At 38.5% G+C, this 23,293-nt stretch overlaps 1 protein-coding gene across 1 annotated transcript in view; it reads left to right on the top strand.

The window, feature by feature from the left end:
- The window catches only part of CD109 (CD109 molecule), a 71,202-nt gene extending 51,711 nt beyond the window's left edge, over positions 1 to 19,491 (top strand). The window contains exons 28-33 of the mRNA XM_005421150.2: positions 1,693 to 1,848; positions 1,934 to 1,999; positions 6,248 to 6,384; positions 10,563 to 10,719; positions 11,140 to 11,242; positions 13,598 to 19,491. Coding sequence (XP_005421207.1) covers positions 1,693 to 1,848; positions 1,934 to 1,999; positions 6,248 to 6,384; positions 10,563 to 10,719; positions 11,140 to 11,242; positions 13,598 to 13,788 — 810 coding nt within the window. The 3' untranslated portion in view covers positions 13,789 to 19,491. The remainder of the gene's footprint in view (positions 1 to 1,692; positions 1,849 to 1,933; positions 2,000 to 6,247; positions 6,385 to 10,562; positions 10,720 to 11,139; positions 11,243 to 13,597) is intronic.
- The last annotated feature ends 3,802 nt before the right edge of the window (positions 19,492 to 23,293 follow it).

The following is a 23,293-nucleotide window of genomic DNA, read 5'->3' on the forward strand; positions in this document are numbered from 1 at the left end:
TGCTGGTCACAGTAAAATGTCACATTTCATCATGCTGCTGGTACCAAGGTGTACAGGCTATCCTTCATTATTTTCAGATGTTGGTTGATATTAATCTGAGAGAAATGTGTTCTGAGTAAAATGCAATTTAAGAACCAGCCTGGTTCCCCTGAGGTATTAGGGCTTTCCTAATGTGTTAATTCTTGCTTATTATTTGGAGAGGTTGATGGAAGCATTAAATGAGTTTTAAAAGCTTTTCTCTATTCTCCAGAAACCTATTTACTTGGAAGTTTGAAAATCTATAATTTACCCTTGAGGCTAAAATTAAGAAATTATTTAATCCTTTTGTTCTTCCATAGTCCAAACTGTTTAAATTTCAAAATTGCTCCAGTGTCTTGCTAGATGCCTTTTTTAAATTGTAGAAATCACTCCATAGTTTTTTACTTAACTTCTAAGTTTGCTTTAAAAAAATGTTTGGAGTGTTTCCTTCTGTGAGTTTATTACATGAGAAACTTAATATATTGTTGAACAATAAGAAGGAAAGCATTAAGTTGCGTGTGTGATGCTTTATAAGTTAGGGTGTAGTAATTCACAATAATCTGTATCCATGATACAGTTTACTGTGAATATGCAGTTGCTAATCAGCTGATGTTTTTGCATTTCTGGAATCAGTGAAGCAGGGCATCTCAGACAAGGATGTGGCATGGGAAGGAGAATGGTTTTTTCATCAGTTAGCGTGAATAATAAGCCCCTACTAGCCCCTTAAGGTATGGCACAGTCACCATGTTTAGTGAATGAATTCCTGTTATGTTAGAGTTTTGTTACTAGAAGGGGCCTAGTAATAAATAATCTGTATGCCAAGCCTGAAAGGCCAATTTCTTCACTCTGACCGGTTAAAAATAGGTGCAAAATGAACAGTATAAGTCCCTGAGATTAGAGACATATATTTGATTACCGTATTTCTTCCCAGAAAATATTGGATGTTAAAATTCTCATTCCCTAAACTGGGCTGGACCAAACGTTCAAACACTGCCTCTTGTGTTCAAAACCTGGAGAGCTAAGCCTACAATCACACACAAATATGAAAAAAAGTATTTTAGATACATATATGACTGTATATTCTGCAGTGGTTAAACAATTGCACAAAACCTTTGGATCAAATACAGAGGGTAAACTGAGCTGAAGCCCTTTGAAATTGTTGCTGAGTGTCTGATAAAAATTCATTTCAACCTTTTGTTAAAATTAGTGCTAATGATTTTTCAGGTATGTAGCTTTTGCATCAATGATCAAGGCACCCTGAAAAACTCCTGTGCAGTATTGTGCACTTAATGCACAGTCACTAAATAAATCTAGAAAGTAGCAATGTTGCTACTTTCCTCTGTGTCTTTCTCCATGATTGGTGTGTAATTCTGACTGTTGTGTCTTTCAGCTTGTCAGGTGTTGCACATACCTCACACAAGAGGAAAACTTCCTTGGCTGGCTCCCACCTCATTTTCCATTCCCACAGTAGCTAACTTCTTGTCTTGTGTTGCTCTCTCTTCTGGGCTGGGATCTTCATGCCAGGGGAATCCAGAGATAGGGAGGTGGCTGCGGGAAGGCTTCAGCATGATCAACAAATGAGTCAAAGCAGGGACTATGAGCTCCCCAAGGCATGGTCTGTGTGCTGTGCTGGCTGCTTCTTTTCAATACAGAAGGGTTTGTTTCTCTCAACAGGACACAGTGGTGGCTCTACAAGCCTTGAGTCTGTTTGCAGCTCTCACTGTGGCGAGCAAAACAGAAATGGATATAACAGTGACAGCCCCTTCTTTGGAAATGCCAGCGACATTCTCAATTGATACTCGAAACCGTTTCCTGCTTCAGACTAAGGAGGTACTGTAAAAAGTGAGGAATACTTTTGTGAAGTCTGCTGACTGAAAGTACTTTGAAAATACTGGTTTGCTCATCTTTCTTTCAGATTCCCCCTGCACAACAAATGACAATGACAGTGTCAGCGGAGGGAATGGGATTTGCTGTCTTTCAGGTAGGCAATGCAGGCAATCAGGTAGGTATACTTGCTGAAGATATGCTTTCTCTAAGGAAGGTGTGTTTTGGAAGTTTTATAAAACCTGTTAATAGGAGCAGTCTTCCAAAATGTCTTAAATCATTAGCAAAGCACTTCACTAACTGAGGAGTGCTGTGAATAAAATATGGATATATTCATGTCATTTCTGACCAATGGTGTGGCCTTTTAAGTACTGCTGGATGACTGACAGTTTTGGGGCACTTCCATGAGCCAGAGCTGTATCAAAGCAGCCCTGTCCTCCTGCAGAAATGCAATGTCCATTTGCAAGACAAAGGACTACAGTGGTACACTGGCAGACACAGAGTTCAGAGTAAAACAGGTATGTGGACTAGGCAAAAATGCCTCATTTGAGAAGCTGTGGTAAACCATGATAAGGCACAGATCAATACAGAATAAGATTGCATTACTGGCTATAAGAATTGTTTTCCTTTCATATTCATATCCATATTAATATTATTTTCCTCGAAGTAGAAAGCAACAAAAACTAAAGATAAGAAGTTATTACAGCTAGGTTCTCCAGCAATTTTTACACTGTTCTGAAATAGCATGAAAAGCAGAGTCAAATGATTCTGCAAACTACAAACAGTAATAGACGCTTAGCATCAGCCAAAAGTGTGGGCATGGCAGAAAGTGGAAGGAGAAATACCATATCAGAAAACAGTACTGGATCTAACTTGATATGGTCAGCAATGGATCTCACTTCCCTGGTGCCCTCTCCATGGCAATTGGTTGTGACCACACAGGTGAAAGAGCAGACCTTGGAAAAGTTAGCAGAAATACTAGTCTCTGAGCATGAGAGACTGATTTTATTGAAAGTATAAACTTATACTTGATGACTATGTCACAAAACAAGAGTTCCTAGTGGACTACTAGTCATACTTGAGAAAACTGATCCAAAGTCACCTTTAAGTGTCTCCAAGTTTTTATGCCAGGTCAGATTCTCTCTCAAGTTCCATCCAATCTGTCCTTCACTTTAGTGTTCTTATGCATCTGGGAAGCAAAAAAAGCCTGGTGATGGTTGTGAATGTACTTTGGGATAAAACACCTTTTCAAAGAAGTCTTCACAGCTGCCTATCAGCAGTGAACAGCATCTGGAGATACACCTCATTCATTCACCACCAGTCTGCAAAACCCACAGTGCCATAAATCACAACCCATGATTATTAATTCCCAGAAGTACAGATGAAGTTACAGCAAAGTTCAAAAGTTTCAGAGGATAATTTAGATTCAGACTTGCAGGCCAAGATAGGAATGAAGATCTCAGCAGGACTGTGTTCACATATCTGTGGTTTCAGTGTGTCTGTGTGTGTGATTGTGTGGAATGTAACAAAGTGGGGCTCCAGAACAGTTAAGACTACTTAACCCTAATAATTGTTGAGAAATACTTCCTGCTTTTAGTCAGTTAATTTGTCAGGCGAGCTGATGAAAAACTTTTCAGCAAATTGTTTCTTGCTGGAAAACACTGATTTGTTGAAATTAATATCTTTCGTGAAAACACATTGGTTCCAATTACATTATTTCTGCCAGGAAAATTTCACATTCAAACTAGCATGTCTGGTGAAGACTGGGCAGAAGTCTTCCACTGAGAATAGCCACCACAATTGGCTGTGGTGGAGCATTCCCTGGGGTGTATAACACCAGGGTTTAAGTTCCTGGTTTGTTGCATGAACATGGAAATGTGCTCACAAAGAACTGCTGTTCACAAACCAAGGCTAGGTTACCTTGTTCATTTAGGTCACTGTGCTGTTGCTTCTTTTCCTGAAATATGGAGTCAGAGATGCTGTGACTTGATTCAGAATATTACACTTAACACCCTGGAGTAGTTCCTCCAAAACCTTGTCTTTGCTGAGATCAGTTCCTTTCTTCTGCTTCCTTTGGCAGGTCTGATATTCTAAAAGAAAGAGCACTGAGGACATTGAATGAGATTTCTCTTTTTCGCAGACATAGGCTAGGTCTGGATCAGATTTAATAAATCAGATAGCATATGACATTGCAATCACATTTCTTCAGCTGGGTTTCATTGTCTTGGGCCCGTCAGAGTACAGCGATAAGAATCACTGTTCTGGGATTTGGCTTTCTCGCCAAATGTAGCGTGTCAAAACAGTAATTCATTTAAATATCACACAACACAAGATTAAATCCATTAATGGAAACATCATGCTTTCCCAACAGAATGGATTCTTAGGAAAAAAAATTATTTTGGTGAAATCTCACTGTCTGTGTGTGCAAGTTGGCAGTGCATTCACTCCTGACCCTTCAGGATCTCATAAAATGTATTTATTTTGGATATTATGATTGTAAAGGCAGACATTTACTTACAGCTTTTTGGTCCTGGTGTCAATAAAATTTTCTAGCTTGACTCTCCGTTGTAGGTATATCCCATTGTGGGTATATCCCATGCATGACCTAAGATGCTTACTCTGCAAGAGTGAAGAGAAGATGGGTTAGGGTATTATGGAAGATGCTCTAGAGAAAGGAGTCAAAGAAGCAATCTGCCTTAGGAGGCCTACTGAAAGTCTTGAAAGAAACATGTTTCTTCTGTGAGCTGGACTTGACACATGACTAAAATAATTGGCATGGCCCGTGCTTTCTTGGAAGGAAGGAGAATGCCACTAAATTCTAGAACCAGCAACAAGGGGAGGGTGGACAGGCTCAAACAAGGGTGGCTATGGGCAAAGTGGATAGGTGAACAAGATCTCCTCAATCTCCTGATGAGGTATAGAGAGGGAATGAGGAGAAAACCTCAGAATTCCCTGTTACTTATTACTGGAAACAGTGACTGTTTTTTCCACTCAGTATATTTTTGCTGGACTTAGGCAGGGACTGAATGTTATTTAGTGATGGTACTGATGGTACTGATGGTACTGAAATAGGTACATGATGAAATGCACACATATTTCTCCATTACCATTTGAGTACTCAAAATGGACAGAAAATATTGGCGATGTTTTCATTGAGTTCACACGCTCAGTCAAGCTCATTTATGCTGCTAGTTGAAGAAGAAAAGGGATAGGCATTAATTAGGGGATTATAAATCTGCCATATTTTTATAATTGATAGTGTCAGCTACTATTTGAAGCATCACTCTCCTGCAGAACACTAGCTTTTAATTTTCTCTCCTTGGGCATCTCCCCAGAACTGATTGCACTATATACAAGACTAGACTAGTTCTGCCTTAGCTTTGGCAGTTGCCTTTTAAAACTTAAGAAATGCATTTGCTCATTTTGTTGATTTAATGTGAGTTTCTGTATAATAGCCTTCTGTCCCCAACATGAGTGTGTATACACAAGAAGGCTTTAATTAAACTCTGTGTTGTGAAAAGGTTTTCCTTCATTGTCGTGAGGAATAGGGAAAAGAAAGTCAGACCATAACAACAATAGCTTATTCCATGAAATTATAGCTGATTGACCTGTTCAGTATGTGGTTTCAGAACTTCCTGCCTTGGCAGTAAATTCCCATTCATTAAGCTTTTTCTGGCAAAAGTTAAAACAGTTTTGTTTCTGTGGTGACAGATTGTTGAGGCACTGCTTTTTGTGTGCCTTCAACTGGCAGGCTTTCTAGATTGGTTTCATCCTTGGTACTGCCTTCTGTGGAGCAGTTGTGCATGATAAATCTTCACAGCTGCACCATGGCTGTCCTGAGTGCCTCTGCAGAACTGGCTCTGCACTCTTACAGCATGCTAAATTCAGCAGTGTTGGGCAGGGCAATGGGAATTATGTGTAGAGATTGAAAGAAGGAGCATGATTTTTGTATCAAAAAGTGAGAGACATGGCAACAAAAACAAAAATCAGAAATTAAAGATGATTCCCTCAGTCATCCAGATAAAACACATAGTATGGTGAGAGGGCTCTTCTTTGCTTTTAATAGAAAAATAAACAGAAAGTGGCTAAAATAACTCCCCTTGCAAGACCCCAATATGCATTTTGCTTGGCTAAAGAAAAGGGAATGAAAAGTGCTTCTGGAAAATCACAGTCCTTCTACAATGGTTTCAGGTAGCAAATGGAAAATTGTCAGTCCAAATTTGAAGGTATGACAGGGGCTTGTCTGAGTTATAGGTTAGCAAGTCAATTACAGGCTAGCAGGTCTGTGCAAATGTGTGTTTTCTCATGTGGATGCTCCTCTGGAGTTATGGTGCTAGCAACTTGGTGTTTAAACCACACTGATTTGCTTTATGTGTCACCTGATGTCTGTACTTGCAATCCACAGCTGAATGTTATGTACAACACAAAGCACACCGATCAGAGGCTCAGATCTGTCCAAAATCAAGAAGCCTTTGACTTGAATGTTGATGTAAAAGATGATAAAGATGATACAAACCACTTGACTTTGAATGTGTGCACAAGGTAGGTAAATCAGTTGGAGCTTCTCATACACATCCTTGTATATACCAGCTTTAGATTGCTTTACATAAACTAAGTTATCTGTTTGTTTGTATGAATTTACTAATGTCTGGGATATAAATGTATACCTGAAGAAGATAAAAATTACTTTGCACAAATGATAGTAGTGAAACTATGAATCAATTTATAAATAAATTTTTGCTGGCCAGGTGATTTTTTTTTCTTTTTACTATTATGCATAAAGATCAAAGTACCCTAAATGTTAGAGGAATGTGGAAGAGTTTGTGTGAAATACAAGGAAAAACTCAACAGTTTCTTTGGTGCAAGTGCTTTTGAGCTATAGGGATGCATGTGGACAGACTTGAAAATTGGATCAGTATCTCTGCATTCTAACTTGAGTAGCAAGCTGTGACAAGGGCCTATTACTCTTGCCTTTCATGAAAATAGTCCTTTGCTTTTGATACAGAAGTAGATACTTTTTTTTGTAAAGAGAGAAGGAAGTTCTGAAGTGCTGAACACACCATGAAGTAATCATTCTTTTTTTCATCTCCATAATTAACTTCACTCAGAATGATTTTGGCAGGAGTCAAAATCCATATTTACATAATAACAAATTCACATTGCCTTATTGTGCAACTATCTTTGTGGTCTTTCATTCACCAATAGCAGGGAACTTGGTAATAGACTACAATACATTATTCTAGATTTGAAAGAGGTGGAAAGTTTTCCACCCAGGCTAATTCTGTTCTTTTTGCTGAATAAGAAAGAGGGGGCAGGAGGATATGGGAGAACATGTGCATCTGGGGTGATGTTTCTTGTTCAGTAATCAGCTACTAAAAACTGAGCTGAGCCTACTCAAGTATCATCTCAGGGACCACAGGACAGCCACCTGGTGTTACCTGGATAGAATTTACATCACATGAGAATAGGTGACTTTGAACTGAATATTCCTAGGTCAGCCAGTCAATCAAGTTATTTCTTTGACTGCTTTGTGCCTCCATTTTGCTTGCTGTGGAAGTGTTCATACACATATTTAAAAGGTATATTTGAAGGTGTTTCTTTTCTGGCAGTTTCTCCAGTATGCATTTCCTATTGTAGTTAAAGACCACTGCATATTTCATATGAAACCCTATAGGACATTTTATCTCTCTCTATATATATGTATTTATGGGTTTTGTCTTCTGTCTTTTATAATCCACAATAATGTTGTTGAGATTACTTCATTTGTTGTATTTAAGTGTTTCATCTATTTGTGAATACTTCCTCTAGAAACACTGTTTTTTTCTTGTGCCATTATACATATTAGATATGTAACATCTTGTTACATTCCTTGTAAATGCAAGATTTACAAAGTACCACCTGACCCACAACGATTCCTCTTACATGACTTTCATCCACACCCTCTTTTTGCTATTTCTTTAAACTTTGTACACCATATGCCTCGAACTATTCTTATGCTCTGCCTTCCAAAAGGGGGCTGTGACTGGAGATGAGCCTCTAGGTGACACCAGCATACAAATAATCAGCTATAGAGAATATGATTTCAGTATGGAGCATTGATTTAATTTGGGAAATAGCCAGCAGGCATAAAGCCAGAGCTCTGTTTTTATGTTTCTAGTATCCAGTTCAGTGACACAGATGGTGGGCAGAGACTCTAGAATACATGAGAGCTCTTGAAACAGAATGGGCTTGTTCTCTTTTAAAGTCTTCTATGAAGTGTCAACAGCATTCTAAAGTCTAGCACAAACTCCTGACATGTAAAGGGTTTACATGCTGGGTTTGGGGTAAGTATTTTTTGGGCAACCTGACTCTCTAGCTAAGACCTTTTGCTTAAAATACAGAGAGGTGCTCCATCTTTCTGGGGATCTTCTAGGGTGCTGATGCTTTAATTGCAAAGTGTTCAAAGAAGAGGAGGAAATCTAGTGACACTGAAAAGCATCCTCAAGAGATTACTTGGAACATTTAGTTAGTTCCAACATCAGTTCCATCAGCTCTTATTGTGGGAAATGGACTGGTACTTTGAGTAAGTCTGTTTAAATTGCTGAGGCTGTGGCTTCATCTCTGATTGCTGAGCTTCATAGACATCTTCCTCTTCTTTTTCCTATAAATTGTATATAATGTATGCCTTATCTATATTCCTAAATTAGTTTAAAGTTGCCTACTTATGATCTTTATAACATGATCTGGCTTTCTAGTAGAGAAACCAATAGAAAAAGGCTGTTGAAATCTCAACGCGTGAGTGTGTATAGTCTAGCTGTGGTATGCATCTAGCTGTGGATATACATAGTTAGGTACTGAAGGCTTCAGCTTCACCATTTTTTTTTTCTTTAATCTGGAGAATATCCACCGTCTCTCAGCCAGCTTGATAGGGGTTGGCTATGGTCTTCTTAACTGGTATTATTTATGACACTAGAGCAGATGATGTCTCATTCAAGTTGAAGTGGTTCTTGGTTAGAGGAGCCAACACACTCTCTGGGAGGCAGATACCCAGGATTTGCTAGTTTTTTCTAAGTCTTACTGCCCGCATACCTTTTCCAGGCATGCGAAACTGATCACTGATGGTTCAATTTATACTTTCATTTCTGCTTTCTGCATACATTAACTTGTTTTCTCTTTGTATCATCTGTGAGAGGGTCTCACCCTGATCTTGTATTGCTGAAGAGCTGAAACATAAAGTTCAACTGAAAATATTATCCTTTTCCTCAGGTCCAAGTTTCAAGTCTGTCTTTCTCTTGCTGGTCATTCTTGCATGATGATTCTTTTCCCTTTTTTTAAGAGACCATGGAGTTGAAGAGATGGTACCACAACCCACCTCCAAGGCTGCCTCTCTTCCTTTTTTTGAGAGCCAGATCCTCATAAATTCTAGGGATATATCTAATTCACTCCTTGTCAGTACCACGATAGTTTGGTTCTCTGTTGGTGTTTTAGTAGTACCCCAGGCTGGCTAGACAGCTTGGATATTTTATTCTCCTCTTATTGGTAATTATGCAGAAATAATTACATCCAGTTCCAATTCAATTATTTGTTTTCAATAGCAGCTACTTTGGCACAGCACATCATCAAACAGATGGTTTCAGTTGTTTCTAATCTTGTGAGCCAACTGAAGTCAGCAGTTGTGCTGTATTTCTTTCAAAGTTGTATCTGCCTTGAATCAGCCAGGCTTAACAGCATTGCTTTGAAAGCAACTCTTTCCTTTTATTTTTTTTTTAACTGCCCAGCTCTACAAAGAAATAGTTTAATTACTTTCAATACTGCTAGGCTTTTGAAATGAGGATTGGAGACACTTTTATTTTAGTGGGACAATAATCATTTACCTTCTGTGCTAAGGCTGGGGAAACTCTTCTGCTACCTGCTTTATTTAAAGCAGTAGAATCTTTTGCAGGTCGTTTAGGTGACACTTGTAGCACAGAGCACCATAAATATATTTTGATACATCTGTTATGCACCATAGTGTGCAAGACTTGCTCAACAGAGCAAACTTTTACTCCAGCATCTGGTTTTCACGTTGGAAGAAGATACAATAGTAAGCATTATTTAGGAAAAAAAAGGGACTCAACTTATTAAATCTTCTTCCAAATGTGGATTAATAACATGGCTATGCATTCTAAAACTGAAACTTTGTGAAATAATTTGGTGATGACTTTGTTAATGGTACCATCAATCTCTGTGAAGGAAATATGAAAAGGTCTGGGAGACTTCTTTGGTGTATACACATGTATCTTGGCCTCCAAAATTAATAAAAGCAAAACAATGCATCCATAAGAGGAAGTACATATATTTCAGTACAGGAATTCCTGCAGCAGTTTCTTAATAACTTCTTTTGAAACGTGTTTAATTGCAATAGTTTCTGCATATTTGTAATATAAACCTGTACTAATAGATGCCGATTGAAAGTTCCTCATGGTGTCAGTGTAGTCTCTCACATGATTTATGTATTACAGTTTTCTGAGTGCTAAACCAGCTTTTAAATATGTAGCTAAAATTAGCTGGAAAAATAATTGAGATATTAATTATTAGCTCTTTATCATTAGACATTTTCTTGTCTGTATTTTGTTCCATTTATTCCCCAAGTATTAAGCATTATTTCTTCATAAGTTGGGACTTAAAGATCAAATGTTTTATTTGGAGAGTGAGCTACTGCATTTCTACTAAAAGTTTCTTTGTCTCTGTGTTTTGAAAAGGTACTTTGGTTCTGGCTCAGCTCCCAGTAGTGGTATGGTCCTCATGGAGGTTGGCTTACTCAGTGGTTTCTCTGTGTCACCAGATTTTGTTCCATTAGACAATACAGTTAAGAAGACGGAAAAGGATAATGGAAAAGTCAACCTATACTTTGACTCTGTAAGTTGGAAATAACAAAGAAATGTGTTTGTGATGATTTTAATTTTGACTCTGGCATTGTTAGGCTTAAATTTGGAAAGACATTATGATTGTGTTCTTTGGGGAAAATCAACATCTGCTATTTACATGGAATTAATAGTTCTTCTGGTTTTGAGTGAGACTGATTGGAAAGGTGCAACTTAATTGTATTTGTAATGGACTTCTAAATTAGGCCTTTTAAAAATCACACATAAGAAGGCAGACATTTAATGAAGTCTGTAATTTGATCAAAATGACTGCAAATGAGATAATCATCTTTATATGCATCCTGACTCTTAAGCCTTTAGAATGGACTACCACTGAGCTACCATGGAGTCCTTAGCTCCTCCATGAAGCCACCATCCCCAGGGTTCTCAGGATGTTTCTGTTCTGTTTTCCTAGCTAAATGAAACACAGGTTTGTGTGGATATTCCAGCTGTGAGAGACTTCAAGGTGGCAAATATCCAAGATGCTTCAGTGACTGTACTGGATTACTATGAACCTAGTAAGTGTCAGTCATTTCAAATTTAATTATTCAGAAGTTTAAAAGAAAGTTTCTTCTTGTAGGAATAGAAGAAATTTTAGTGAAGAAAAAGCTGCATTGAACTGTGGTCTTTTTGGACATTTACATGCCCAGTTTGCTAACAAGTAGTAGTGTTTTCACGTATCTACTGTCCTAATGGGTTGATTCCTCAACTGTTGCAAATTGTTTGGCTCAGTATGTTCCCAAAACTATCAAAATGAAGCAGGAGCTGCACTGTGATTCACTTACCAAATTAATAATACCTCTCCAGTAGCTTTGCCATCTGTTTCTTACTTAAACTAAGAGTCCTTCTTGGGAGAAAATGCCATTGTTTTGACTTCTGTTGTTACCTAAAAGAGGTGTACATTGAAAAAAGGAGTTTTAAAGGGCTTTTTTGTTGGGAGTGGGCTTTGGGTTGGTTTGTGTGTTTGTTTGTATTTTTGGGGGGTTTTTTTGTTTGTTTTTTGTTTGTTGTTGTAGTGAATGAGTGTATTATACGTGTTACATGTACATGTACATACGTGTATATGTATGTAGTATGTGTTGTGCAGAGTGTGTTTTAGAGATGGGCAACAATTTACAAAGGCTTTTTTCAGAATTAAAAGCAAGAAAAAATTACAGGCTACTGGAGAAGATACTAGGTTTTTACTACATGAACCACTTGGTACATTATTAAGGATTTGGGCTTGGTTTGAGATAAGGCATACAGAAGCTGTATAGGCAATTTTTTCATGCTTTTTTAGCTCAATACAAAAGACAACCAGATATGATGTGTGCTACTTCAGCTAGATGAAGATCACATTTATTCTGTATAGGCTGAAATTATTGTTAATTCACAGAATTTTAAAGTAAAATAGGAAATTAATGGTTATAAGTACACTGTCCATTAATTAGAGCATGTTTAAGGGCTAGAGGCTTAAAAAATTACAGCAAATTTTTATTTGAGAGAAACACATAAGCCCTAGAATTAGAAGCTGAAATGAATTTCCAGTTCCTGGGAGGAGAGCTCAGGATCTAATCTTTCATAAGAATGCTATTAGATAGAATAATAAATATGTTTGTTGCAAAGTTATAGGTAAATGCACATGTAAATATTTTTATTATATTTAAATAAATTTAGTTCATAAATTCTCAGTTAGCAAACTAATATTAAGAAACAAAATTTATATTATGAAATCAGAGCTGTAATTTCTTTAATTTCAAGATAATGATTTATGGAAATATTATTTTACAGGACACCATTCCTATCAATATATAGCAAAGATATATTATTGATCAATAGATATATATATATGATTGGGTTCTTCTGGGAGAATTTCTTCCAGTCTAGTAGAGGAATGTGATTTTATTTTAAATTATTATTTTCCTTCACTGTTGTAGTTGGTGACCCAAGCAGCAAGGATATATTTTATGTGATGATGACAGATTCATGTCATATTCAGAGCTAGGAAATGCTCTGGAATTTATTGATAAATGTGATTTTGTTGTGGCAGATAGAACAATTGACATATGTGTAAGAGCTGGCTTGGATGCCAGTGCAGCAGTATTCTCTTACCTGACATTTTATAACTAGCTGGGTGTCACTGTTTGGTAAACATTTTGGCCCATAAAATTACATGTTTTTTAAATGCCCTGAGGCTTGTAATAAAAATTAATATAATTTCAGGTAAAAATGCTACTACTAAAAAAAAAGAGATTGCAAGGTCTCTAGTTGGAAGGAAAAAAAAAGAAAAAAAAACACTATGAGGAAGAAACTTTGCAAAAGCTTGTTCTGCGAGCAATTACCATGTATTGATGTTTCTGAAATGAAATGATTGAATGAATGATTTCTAGTCTGGCTCTGTAGCAATCCTTAAGGGAATGGGAGAATAAAATACAAGACCAGGACCTAGATTAGGTAAGCAGTCCCAGATTCAGGAAGCTGGAGCTCCCATACATGATAGTGAGAGAAAGCATCAGTTAGAAGAGACCTGGCTCTTAAATGTGATAGCCAGCAGCTTGCCAGGTAAAGCATCTGAGTTCCTTTGTCATGTAGGTAGGGGTAAAATTCTTTTCAAAATGTTTGTTCAAGGTTTGTGAACAGATTGTGTCTAACAGTTGAGATGGAGTCTATGAAAGTGTGTCTTTCACCAGGTGTTGGCCTGAATATATTGAGATGTTCTGGGTGAAGAAAAATGAGTAATGGCTGGGCTTAAATATCTGTGAAGTGTTCTGCAGTGTATGATGAGCTCTGTGTCAGAGTTGAGTGGATCCTTTAAAAATGATTTCTTTTTGAAGCTGGGTTCTTGTTTAATTTCCAAAGTTTATTAACTGATGTTAACTAACCTTTCTGAACAGGAAGAAGAGCAGTGAGAAGCTATAATTCAGAAGTAATGCAAAGTATAACCTCTTGTGACTTCTGTGAAAGTGATTGTCACCTTTGCCACCGAGATGGTTCTGCAGCCTTGCTTCAGCACTCTTCATTGGCCTCCTTGTTCTGTGTGCTCTTTGTCCTTCATGTAAACTTGCTGTGCAGTTGGGTGCTGTAAAAGGAAACAGATTATGTTTCACATCTAAGGTTTCCATAAATTATCCAAAGAAAATTTTATGTTCAGATACCAGCCTGTCTTTAGTGATTACCATGACCAAACTCCTGCTGTGTTCAGGGAGAGCTGGGCTGGCCCATATGTTAAATTTCTGGCTGTGCCAGAAAACTTCTACAAGTGTCTGCTGGAAAAGCTTTCCAAATGTTAGTTTCAAACTGAATTTATTTTCTGAAGAAGCACAGAGTTACTGAGAAAGCAGTGTGATAAAAAGTAAGCTTGGCTCCACATTCCCACTTTGTTTTTACCCCAGCTTCCAACTGTGCTTATTTTTTAGGGATGTTAGTTTACCATGCTTTTCCAAAGCACTATGTGCTTCTCTGTTAGGGTGTTGATAAGCAAAAATGATAGGAGCTTGGTATCAGAGCTCACTTTGTTCTGTTCTGAAGATGTGATACTCAACATTAATACTGAATTTCTCTGTGTGCTCTCATGGGGAATAATATGAAAAAAAAAGGAGCTGGCTTCAGAGCAGATCCAAGAGCCAAAAAGTACTGCATTTATAAACTGCTGAATGCTCCAGAAAGCTGTCAGTCTCCTTTTTTTTTTTTTTTTTTGAATCATTACAGAGCAGGTAGGTGGATTTTTTTTCATAAGCTAATAATGCTTGAAAATAACGCCTCAGGATGTTCTAATGCATTTTACTCTGAAAAGCTTTTTACTGTAAACATGTCAAAGATAAAGTCTCTTTATCAGACTTCATTTTTGCAGGGTTATTCAGAAATAAATGCAATTGTTTTTCCATGTGAGAATGCTGGTGTCAGCTGGCATATATTTATGGCCAGATGAAGGAAGCTTGCTTTGAACCTGTTGTGGTTTTTTTGATGTCTCCTAGAAGTGTCTCTGGGGCATCATTTGTCTTGCGCTTTCAGCGTCACCTTGTCAACAGTTTAGGTGGCATACCACAAACAGTTGTTTACTGCTCTCAGTGCCATGTGAGTTGGTGACCCTGGTGCCATCTGTGCCCCTGTTTCTGGTGGTGGGAGAGGCTTTTAGGAGTCATGGGCTGCATATGCAGTCAGTCCAGCCAAACAATTCACATGCTTGCTTTACTTCAACCACATCCATGTATGCTCAAGTCTCTGCTGGATGGAATGAAGGGGAGGGATGGTGAAAAGTAGCAGGCATTTCTACACCCAAACCTGCTCTTTGCACATGGGGAGAATTACAGATCTCTGTGAGTGTGGAAATGTGTGAGCTTGGGAGGTTGTTGCTCCTGAGTGAGTGTATGAATGCCTTCGTTGTCTGGCAGCCAGTCTGTCCTTCTTGTACACTACCTGTAATATCTAATGCTTATTTCTTTTTGATTAGGCAGTCAAGCTGTTACACTCATAGTTACTGAAATGAAGTTAATAGCTGTCATGCTGACTAAGAGAGGTGGAAATTTTAATTTTTATTGATTCCCTTTCTTTCATACCTTTTTTAGACGGAGTGTGTTTTTGTGCACATGTAATAATATGGCAGTCACTTTCCTTGAGCAATTTCTAATTTTTATTCCATTTTTTCTATGGCTTAAAATGTATATTTTTGTATTTATGCTCATCTATAATGTTGTTCACAAAGGAAATTTTGCATATTAGCATGGGAAGAGGCCTGAACTTCCTTGACTGGGGGTGCCTTCTATTACCAATGTATAGGTTTTAACTGCAGAACTAGTTTAGATGGGTTATTAGTTTTACTTCACCTGTTTTTGGAATTTACAATGTTTTTCACAAATCTGGGGGTCTGTCCTATTTCTTAGGTAGAGCTTAGTCCTGGTTCTTCATGGTCTTTCATGCTTTTCACTTGTCCTTGGTGTGTTTCGGATTTAGCCTTTTGAGTAGTTAATTAGTGCCTGAGCAGAGTGTGTGTGCTGCTCTGACCCACATGAAGTAATGTATTTATTGAAGCCAAAAACACTGCTTAGTCAGTTTGGATGCAGGATCTTACCCCCTGTAAGCCATTCACTTGGTTACATCGGTCCAAGGCTAAGAGAAATGAAGATACAGAATTAAACACAACTCTACATCTCAAATCTTTTATTCATTTATGGGAGCCTAAATCCAACTGTGCCACGTTTGTAAGATCTGGAAAAAATTCTCATCTAAACTGGGATAGTTTTTTTTGTGAGTTTGGTTTGGGACCTATGAAAGTTGGTCTTCTCTTGTCTTTGAGAACAGCAGACTTGACATGTCATTTGTCTCCTTTTAATATAAATAAAAAAACCTAAAGCTCACATACTTTGAGGTTTTACTATATGCAGGGCTTCTAATAGGGACATTGGTACCTGATTAATGATAGGATAAAGGGGCTTATTTTCTAGACAAGATGTACTGGAGATAAATTGCTCTTTTGCAGTAGATAGTAGGAATAAATTAGTTCTGTTTTGCATGCAGTCCAATCTTCCTGAATATCCTCCAAGAAAAACAGATTTAAACTGCTTAGTTGAGTTTTGGACAGTGCAGCTTTTACTAGTATTCCCTTACATTTGTTTTTGAGACAAACAACACATGTTTTTAAATGACTTTTGGCTGCCTTGCACACTATATTAAGAATCATCAGTCATGATGTACCATGTCAGGGAAATTGTTGGAGTCAGTGAATAAACATCCTCTTTTATTTTACTTTATTCTATACAGAAGGCATTTTATTGCAGGCATCCAAATCTGCATCTGTATCAAGCTATTTTAAAGAAACCATGTACATTGTATGACTGTAAACAAATGTTTACACTAGGTGGCCTTTAACATTCCTGCATCAGTGCCTTCAGTCACTTTGCAGTAGTGACTTTGAATGAGTTGCAGAGAATAAAATTTGTACTGTGGTGGCAGTGAATGGAATATTATTTGGCATAGTGACTTTTTTTTTGTTTTCCTCATCGTTGTATGGGAACCTTTACACAAATGTTCAGCATATATATTATCCCCCTTGCTCTATGACACCCATTTTGGATGTTAGGGGGGCTGTGCTCCCACTGAAGTTAATAGGAAATCTTGTAGTAAAAAGTCTTTTGGAGCTCTTTAGCAATAAGGTCTACAAGGAGTTTTAAGGAGTGATGCTAAAAACAGTCATGAAAAGGTATTTTGTGATTGCATCTTCGTGTTGTGTTGTGTGAGCATTTCTGCTGTTCATTGAAATCTGAGTGTACGCTGGTATTCCCATGCCCTTTTCAGCCACAGGGTGTCAATGGACATGGTCTCTCTAGGACCCTTAATATGCTATTCAATCAGTAAGAGATATTTATTTAGGATTGAGGCTATGATGTATTTAAAAGGTGTTTCCCCTGAATTCTGCCTCTGCTGTCATCCATGATCTTAGCTGAGGGTTTCTCTACAGGTTTTGATATGGCTGTCATTTAGAGATCTTCTATACTAAATGCTGTAGTACATAACAGGGAATGAGTGCTGCTTAACAGGTTTAGAGCACCTCAGAATCTGCAGGCTGGGCCAGTTTGGTTCCCAGCATGGCACCACCACGGAATTGTTTAAGTTGGAAAAGACCTTTAAAATAATTGGGTCCAACCATTAAGCCAGCTTTGCCAAGTCTGCCACTAAATGATGTTTCCAAGTGCTACATCTGCACTCTTTCTAAATACCCCCAGGGATAGTGACACCACTTCTTCCATTGGCAGCCTGTTCTGATGCTTAACAGTGAAGAAATTTTTCCCAATATCCAATCTAGACCTCCCCTGGCACAACTTGTATCAAACAGAAGCAGTACAGGTATTCCCAGTTAGCTTCCATACCACGTGCTCCTGTTCACTTCACAAGCAGGAGTTTGTGGCTTGTGCACATCAGTGGCACAGGATGAAAGGGGGAGGTGGCCAGACAGGTGCAGGAGAAACAGGAGAGGCAGATCCATAGAATCATAGAATGTGAAGGGGTTGGACTGGACTGTAAGATCATCTTGTTCCAGCTCCTCTGCTGTGGGTAGGGACACCTCCCACTAGACCAGGTTTCTCAAGGCCTTATCCAGCCTGGCTTTGAGCACTGCCAAGGTTGGAGCATCCACAACCCCCCTGGGCAACCTGTTTCAGTGTCTCGCTACTCTCACAGTAAAAAAACTCCCTAATATCTAGCCTAAGTTTCCCTTCTTGCAGTTGGAGCTCATTACTCCTTGTCCTGTTACTACAGTTCCTCACAGAGTCCCTCTCTGGCTTCCCTGCAGGCCCCCTCTAGACACTGGAAGGTAGCTGTGAGATCTCCACACAACCTTCTCTTCTCCAGGTGAACAGTCCCAGCCTTTCCAGCCTGTTTTCACAGGGGAATCTACCCTGGAGAAATGCTCCAGTGCTCTTATCAGCTTCATGGCCTTCCTCTGAACTTGCTCCAGCACTTCCATGTCCTTCTTACATTACAGGCCTCTCGTTTGCCTTGAAAGTCACTGTTGACAGTCAAACCTGAAATACAAAAATTGGTTTTATTCAGTTATCAAAATATTATCCTTGCAGTATTTCTCTGAATGTGTTGTTCAAGTTGGTATGAATATTGACAACATTTGATTTTAGCTGAATCCTGCAGAAAGCAGATGCATATACGTAGCTGTTATAGGCTGCAGTGTTGTGCAGTGTGCAATGTATGTGCATAAACACAAGATCTGCACAGTGCCCAAACCAACAATGCTGTGTAATGTTCTATTTTTAGGAAAGAATATATTAGAAAGCAACTAGTGCCTAATGGCATAATTTTTCTGTCTGAAACACTAAGAAAGAGGATTCAATTTTAATTCTAATGACTAACATTATTTTTGTTATAACATTTCTTCTTCTACCATAAGTTCTTATGCGGTGAACCATGTCTATATGATCTGAAGATTTTGAAATTAGGTGATTAATTTATCTATAAAATATAAGAGCAGTTGTTTCCTTTTCCCCATATCAAAATACTTCCATATTTCTTGTTAATTTTAATGTATTTCTGTGTGCCAAATGGAAATGCCATTGCTCTATTGCTATTCTATGCAATGCAATAAAGGCTGATAGTGTGCTGTATTACATTAATCTAAAGATTATTTTCCCTATAGATAGCTTGTTTTCAGATAGGTATGAGCATTAATGCCTTATGTACTGCATTTGAGTCACCAGTACTCCAGTTTATGGTTTACCTTTGAATTCAAATAATTTGCTGTATTTCTTAGTAGCTACCCAAAAACTTCATCAGCATTGCTAATATCTTATAATGTTATAATATGAACTGGGTTTTTTTTGTTGTGGTTTTTAGTTTTCTTAGGTTGTATGGGATACTAAATACCAAGAAGAAAATAAAAATATGCTGGCTCAGTGGAAGTATGTAAGCAGGTATAATGTTCTACTGACTGGCACATCTTTTCTTTTTCATATCAGGCCTTAAACAATTTGAACTAAAATTCTTGACTGCCTTGAGACATAGGCAGATACCCAATTTGATCTAAGTTAGGATCATCATTCACATTTCTACATTTGATCAAATCAGAAGTCATAGAAAAAGAATGCTTTTATGAGCTGTTTTGAGCAAACAGGGGTGAACTAAGATGCCAACTATGCAAACAGCTTTTTTCTTTTCAAGTAATAAAGCAAATGTTAAGGAACTAGACTGTTTCAAAGGACTTTGGAAGATTGTCATTAGTTTGTTTTTTTTCAAATAAAGTTTGCAATAGCTATTTTTAAATGCTATTAAATATGACTTTTAATAATATATGTGTAATGTTTGCTTTTTTAACAATACAGCTACTTGTAGTAGTTCACAGTTTCTCTACACTGCTGACCACTACCTATCCTCAGCACTTTTTAGAGGTTTCCTCATCTGTGCTTTAAAGCTCAGAATTTAATAATATAAATAAAAATTTTAAAAAATTATTACAACAGTGGCTTCCCAGGTTAGGCTGTAAACAGTCACCTCAATTTAAAAGTCTACTATTTTGTTCAGCATGAAGTTATTGCAAAGTTTGCTGGTGTCTGTAAAAGAGGTAGCATAAATAGTCTTATGTAATGAGCTCAGTTTGGGTAACCCCTTGTGGTTATGGAGAACATGAAGGAACTGTGCTGTTGTGTGAAAAGGAGAAAATCATCCAGATACAGAGCTAATTGCTGAAGTGGAAGTAAAAGAGCACCAAGAAATTTTTATGCCAAAATATTTTATACAAACATAATTGAATTGCTGTGCAGATTTTTTTTTCAGGTGACCTGCTATTTAACTGCCATTTTCATGGTTTAGAAGTTTGGTCTCCATGACACTGTCTTTTCCTAATTTTCCTCATCATTCTCTTGCTGTTCCTCCTGTCTGCCCTTGAAAGAGCTTCCTGGCCCGTTTCAACTCTGAGGTCAGAATCTGCTCAGCCTCACTTACCTCTTTTGACCTGACCACCTCTGCTATAAGTTCAGTGTCCATTTCTGTGCTGATTTGTCACAGTTCTACCCTTTCCTTCAGAGCCTTTATGACCTGTCCAGACTAAAATCTTCTCTGTTCTCATGGAGAAGTAGCTATCAGCTCAAACTCAGAATGCATAAAAAACACTTTGACTCAGCACAGATTTATGAAGCTGTTATAATCGTTAACCAACCTAATAGCTTTCTATGGTAAGAGAATTGGCTGTGTGCATGAGGATGAACAGTGGACAGACTTCAAGGCTTTCTCTCATAATTTTTTTCTGTTTCAATATTGATAATAGTCCTAAATAAAGCAAATTTGGAACATGAGATATTCTGATGATAGAGCAGTCTCTAGAAAAGTGGTTTTGGAGCAAGCTAAAGGTAGAATGGTAAAATGTAGAAGCAGCCAGAGCTTAAATGTAAATATTTGTGCAGACATACATACCATCCCTTCCTACACAAGAAGTGTTGGGCAGATGCATGTGTAAGTAGTGCATGAGTGGTGTTTCACCTTTCTCCTGCCCCATGGACACCTTTAAAAGAGCTGTGAGCCCCTGCTGAGGATGTGCTCGTGGTGGTGCTCACGCTCAGGCTGCAGTACCCTGCTCCTTGTGCTGTGCTAGCACACGCCTGCCCAGCCCTAGCTGGGTGTTCATGTCCTGAAACCAGCCACGATCCTAGGCACGGCTGCTTAGCTAAGTGAGGGTTTTACTATGTCTGAAGCAAAGAATGAGAAATCATATCCCTAATAAAGAGGAATAAAATGGCATAAGAAAGAGCCTCTTGATCTGATTCTCAACAGCTGCCTACCAAGGAGACTGTATGGATTTTCCTGGGGATTCTTCTGGCTCACACTGATGGAAAGGGAGGACTGAGCTGATGGATACTTTAGGTAAGTGGATAGACATTTTGTTATATTTTTTTTTAGGCAAGAATGCTCACTTAAAATGCTGGATCAAGTGGCAAAGATAGCAATATAAACACATATGGAAATAATGTACTAAGAAAGCTCTGTGGTTTCATATGCAGAAAAAGATAGAAGCCAACTCTAGCTCAGTGGGCAGCTAATTAAGCCAGAGGTCTCTCTGTACATTGTATTCTAAGTTCAGTGCAAGAGCATGTATGAGCAAGATGCCATGTGATTTTTCCCTTATAGTTCACACTTTGATTTCAGGAATGAATTATGCATCATCCCCATAGTGATTATTTAAAGATGGGGTGGCTGGATGTTAGATGAGTGTCAGTGTGACAAATATGTCTTGTTCGTGTAGATGATCATTGTCCTTGATCAGTTGTTCACATGTAGTTTAGGTCTGTTATTTTTCTGTTCCTGATTTTAATTGAATCTTAGAGTAATAAAAACAAATGGTTTTATTGTTCAACAACATGGAGGTTTATTGAGACAGTTGTAAGGAGTGATTTGCCATTGCCACATATTCTGTTTGCCCCACTTAAGGTTGAATGCTACAGCTTTCATGGTTCCTTTCTCAAACCCATCCACCATTTTTCCAACACACAGAGACCAACCGCAGCCTAAAAGCCTTATTACAGGATACAGGAGAGGCAAAAATAAGGTGTGAATTCTTTGTGAGGAAGCACAGCGTGTGGTCTCAAAGTGGTACCTCTCACCAAAGGAGTATGAGACTCCACATTATACAGAAAACAAAGCCTGGTGTGATCAACACGGCTCTGCCTCAGCTGCTTCTCTGGTTTCATTCTTTTTCCATTCATTCATAATGAATTTATTCTCCTGCTTTTGCAAGAAATAGAGCTGGGATAATGCTGCACAAGGTCATACACAGGAACACTCTATAAAGCAATCCTAAACTTCAAGTCCCTCTAGATTAGCACATTTCACCTGGCAGCAGTGGGGCGCATCTGGCTTGCAGGAGGTTTGAACATAGCCATTTTCCTTGGAGGTGATGGAAAACAAGTTATGTGAACTGCAAGCAGAGCTGAGCAGCGGCAGGCAGAAGGTGACAAGGAGAGGGGCAGAACAAAGGCAGCTGCCTGGAGCAGGAACTGCCTGGCAGAGAGCACTTGTTTGCACAGGCTCACCCCAGTGCCCATGCACGAGAGGGGCTGTCTCCCACCTGGGGAGGCAGCCAGCCTCTGTACCGGGTCTCTGGCCAAAACATACCTTGGCAATGGGATGTGAGTCTGTCTGAGACATGAGAAAGCTGGCTGTGTGGAAGAAGGAAAGCAAGAGTGGGAGAAGGAGCAGAACTTTATTGTGGTTAATGTTGGACTGTTAGTGCTAGATCAATATATAGATCAGTACTCTGTGCTAGGGGTGGCAAAACTGTCTCTCCAAGCTGACATCTTGTTTCACAGGTCACAAAACAATCCTATGTGTATTCAAGTTGCATTTTCTTGGCCTGAACACAAACCTCTTGCTCCATGTCCCGTGAAGTGTGGATGGCGCTGTGAGGGATGTTCAGGAACAGAACATGCTGCTGTAAACAACCAGTGACAGTCAACAACAGGCTCAGGTACAAAAAAAGCAAATAGCAGGGTGTGATGTATAAACAAGAGTACACTTGGGAGACATATGGTGCCTTTCCAAGCTACTGGCCATGCTTTGTTGAAGTCTGTGACAGGAAACCAGTGCTCTGACTGTGGGGCTCCTGGGGGCAGATCAAGAATTGTCTAGGAAACTCAGCCACCATGGGAAGATTGAATGAATTTGAATGATTGAATGAGTCCCTTGAAATTCCAGGAGATAGGGGTGTGGTTAAGATATTTCTCTCTCAGCTATGTCTAGCTATTTCAAAATCCCTTGAACATTCAGGAGAGTAATTATTCCACTGTGAGCGTAAGAGTTAAGATTAGAACCAGGTGAATAAATTGCAGAAAGAAAGTTTTAAACAGCAGGGAGAACCTTTTTAACAGGAGAAACAAACTGTTGGGCAGGCTGCTGTGGGAGACAGCCTCCTTCTTTCTTCAGAAAGAAGAGCAAGTTAGCAAAACACCTTCTAATAATGACCAAGGACTGTGTGAGACTGTCTAGGTGATGGAGATGGAATAAGTAACCTCTTGATGTCCTTCCCAGAGCTGTTTTCTTATGAGCTGTTGTCTGCAAGCTCTGCTGCTGTCACACAGAATTGGACAGTTTTTACAAGAGAC

Source organism: Geospiza fortis, unplaced genomic scaffold (genome assembly GCF_000277835.1).
Source record: "Geospiza fortis unplaced genomic scaffold, GeoFor_1.0 scaffold190, whole genome shotgun sequence".
Classification (NCBI taxonomy): domain Eukaryota; kingdom Metazoa; phylum Chordata; class Aves; order Passeriformes; family Thraupidae; genus Geospiza; species Geospiza fortis.